Source organism: Anomalospiza imberbis, chromosome 15 (assembly GCF_031753505.1).
Source record: "Anomalospiza imberbis isolate Cuckoo-Finch-1a 21T00152 chromosome 15, ASM3175350v1, whole genome shotgun sequence".
NCBI lineage: Eukaryota > Metazoa > Chordata > Aves > Passeriformes > Viduidae > Anomalospiza > Anomalospiza imberbis.
This window is the reverse complement of record NC_089695.1, coordinates 10,011,471-10,015,033: the sequence shown is the minus strand read 5'-3', so window position 1 is coordinate 10,015,033 and position 3,563 is coordinate 10,011,471. Positions and strand designations below refer to the sequence as shown.

The following is a 3,563-nucleotide window of genomic DNA, read 5'->3' as shown; positions in this document are numbered from 1 at the left end:
ACTCAGAGCACTTGGGCTGAAAAACGGGGGGAAGAGAGAGAGAGAGGGAGGAACAAAAATCACGAAAACCTTCCATAGAGGAAGACCTCCTTGTGAATGACAGGGTCCCCAGGACTTGTAAGTAAACACACAGCTAATGGCTCTTCTGAGGATGGATGCAGGAGGATGTGAACAGGAATGTGACAGAGATGTGTCAGCTTTCTACCACCCCAGCAGTGCTGCTGCCGGCACAAGGGGTTTAACTGGAGCACCTGGAGATGGCAGGAGATGAGGAACATGCTGACCAGGGCCTCAGAGAGTGTTGATTTGATTTTATTCAAATCTAACTGACCAGAAGATTTCTCTTCTCTTCATTCGCCGTCTCTCAGCTGAAACATTTATTATGCTAAGTGAAGTGTTTAACCACTGGCACTGTTGGCTGCAACAGCTCATCATAAGCAGCTTTAGCATTTGCTGGGATCAGCACCCTGGGGCTGGAGGTGGTGTCTTCCTCTGCCCAGTTACTCTTCCTCGCTCCTCTCGACTCCCCTGCCCATTTTTCAAGTTGCAATGCGTTAAAATAAAAGTATTAACGGCGCTTATCTGATGCATGGAAGATTGTGAGAGCAAGCTGGCGAGCAGCCAGGAGCTAATAGCAGCATAAAGCAATTTGCTGAAAAAAGGAATTAACATGCTAATTGTCAGGCTGGAGAGGGTGCTGTGGATCACAGAGAAGTAAAACAAAAAAAAAAAAAAAAAAAAAAAAAAAAAAAAAAAAAAAAAAAGGACATTGATTAATTTAGATTTAAGCAATAAAGGGCTGAGGAAGAAAGAAGGGGTTTGAGGCAATTTTCTTCTTTTTTGTCCCATTCTCTGCTACCCTCCCCCAGCTCAAAACCTCCAGCCAGAGCCTCAGGCACTCACGGGAATTTATCGGAAGATCTCTTCCTTTTTAGCAGCGTGTCAGTGGCAGCTGCACCGCGGGCTGCGGAGCCGGTGGGCAGCGGCGCGCAGCGCTGCCCTTCGCAGGGAGCGAGCGGCGCTGCCCGGGGCTGGGGCTGCTGCCGGGGCAGCGCCGGCTCTGCCAGAGCCGCACCGCCCCGGCCCGCAGCGGGGAGCCCTCCAGAGAACCAACTGACCCTCGCCCATTCCCAGGGAAGCTTTTTCGGTGCTTCTTCCTCTAACAAAGGGACATCGCTCTTCTTTTTTTTATTATTTTTATTTTTATTTTTATTTTTTAAAGTTATTTCTCTCAAAGCAATGAAAGGAGTGCCTGGAAAGCTCAAGCAGAAAGCTCAGCCTCTCAACACTGGCTCCACAGAGCGCCGTTAACTGGGATTAAGAAAGTCAACTAATGCTTCCCAGCACCAGGATTTCAGCAGCACGGAGCCTCCCGAGGCGGAGAACCGCGACGGCAAATCCAGCAGGATCTCCAGGCAGCAGCTGCCTCTCCATGCAGGTGCCGTTTAACCCCGGATTTATGCGCATCCCGCTCCTGCAAAGCAGCTGGGAACCCATCGTGCCTGCCCGTGAGGGACAGTGAGCGCTGCCAGCCCGAGCCGCGGCTGCTCCGTGCCCGGTGCCCGCCCCGGTGCCGCGGAGGCTCCGCTCTCCCTCAGCCCATGCAGGTGCGGCGGGGCCAGGGGCTCGCAGCGCGCTCCCGGCGCTCCCCGCACATCCCGGCTGACCGGCAGCTGAGCCAGCGCCTTCCCCCAGGCGAGGCGTGCTGGGGGAACAAGGGCCAGGACACGAGGTACCTGTATCATTTTTGATTAATATTTGTGGATAATTGCTGTAAATACGAGCCAAGACGGTTTCAAAGAAAGTCATTGAGCCATGCAAGCGAATTAATTTGTTTCAGACAACATGCGGCTGGGTTGCATCCTTTTACAAGCAGGGACATTATTTCTTTCCTATGCCAAAGACTGACTGCGTTTGCCCTCCTGTTTTACTTCTGCTGTGGAAGAAATTGAAGCAAGAACATGTATAGTGAATTGCTGAATTCAACCAGTGCCACTGAAGCTCACCTAATGATTCAGACCAACACGCCCTACCTGAGCAGCACTCCGAGACCCGTGAGCTCCTCTGCTCTTTACATGTCGACAGCCAGGGTGTTAAAAGAAGGGGAAATAAATAAGCCGGACCTGGTGACTTACATCATTCTATTTTTCTTTCTGTTCTTGACCGTGACATTCATTGTGTTCTTCATAAACTGCCAGCTGAAAAATTCTTTTTTTGCTACTCTTCCTTATGACAGATCGCTCAGGGAGGCGAGGAACCCGTGGAGGACACAAGCTGTCTGACACTTCTCATTCCAGCAGGAGCAGGCACCACAAACCCTGTGCAAGAAGGAGTTAGTGCCATGTGCCAGTGCATGGATGTGACCCCCTTTAGAGTAGGGGGCAGGAGGAGATTGCTCAAAATTATGCTGTATGCCAATCTGAGTAGCTGTAAATAAAAAGCTCTGTTTGAACTGAAGAGAATGCTTTAGCAAATTTATACAGTTTTTGCAAAAAAATTGCCCCGTGATTCCAGATTAAGCTCTGTGTGTATGCAAATGTCATCATCCACCCATTCAGTGTCCATACAAGGATAATTGTATTAACAACAATCTCTGATTTGGGCATCTGGTGGAGCTTGTTCCCCCGTGTTTATGAAACCAAGCATCAAATGTAAAAAACCAGCGTATTTACCTAACAGCTCCACAGAGATGAGTTTACTTTCCAGACCCGTTTCTCCCAACTGCTGCTGGAACTGCATGGTGAGCTGTGGGAGGCCTGCCAGGCAGGAGGAGAAAATGAAAAATGTTTATTTAGGCTTTTGATTGTCATTCTGTTAAGAGTGTTTTTGATGTTTGAATGTGTCATCGATCAAGTCTTAAGTTACTACTTATGTGAAACACTTACCTCCTAAGGAATTTATTTTCATTTTTCATACCCTGCAAAGGAAATTATTTGCCACAGCATGAAACCAAAATAATCAGGATGGGGAGAAGTGGGGAAAGAAAATTAATATATTTAATTTTATGCAAACTAATGAAAAGTGTGAGCAGAGTGCTCCAAGTTTGATACACAAAGTGGATAAGTTCTGAAAGCCATAAAACACAGCTTTATAGGAACAGTAGCTTTACTTTACCACTCCGTGCTCTTCATCTAAACCCAGTCCAATTAGAAGCATGAATTATCAATATGACAACAGCTTGATTCAACACTGGTCACTGGCAACCCCTACCATTTCAAATTACTATCTGATTTTGTTCTAAAATCAGAGCAAAAAAAAGCTTCTGCTTAACACTGGTAGGTGACAATCTATTTTGTAGATGCTGATTTCTTGTAAACTTGCAGTTACAGCACAATTCCAGATCAAGCTGCATGAACCTGGGAAGAGTGTCCATAATTCCCAACAGTGGGAACACAAACAGTGGGCAAAGTGCTTTTTTTTAAATTTTATTTTTAATATCAAATGATTCAACATACAGGAGAAATCAGCTATCCAGAAACATCCAGTCCTAAATCCTGTTTTAGCTGCAGTTTTGGATATTGGATCATCTGAAATGGGGTTCAAAGTGGTGTCAGATGCTGCTC

The 3,563-nt window shown here is 46.8% G+C and overlaps 1 protein-coding gene across 1 annotated transcript; it reads left to right on the top strand.

Annotated features, from left to right (window-relative positions):
• Positions 1-1,634: 1,634 nt before the first annotated feature.
• On the top strand, positions 1,635-2,879 carry SMIM32 (small integral membrane protein 32). The gene has a single exon (XM_068205787.1). It carries the CDS (start codon positions 1,962-1,964, stop codon positions 2,280-2,282), a length of 321 nt encoding a protein of 106 aa, XP_068061888.1. The 5' UTR covers positions 1,635-1,961; the 3' UTR covers positions 2,283-2,879.
• Positions 2,880-3,563: the final 684 nt, after the last annotated feature.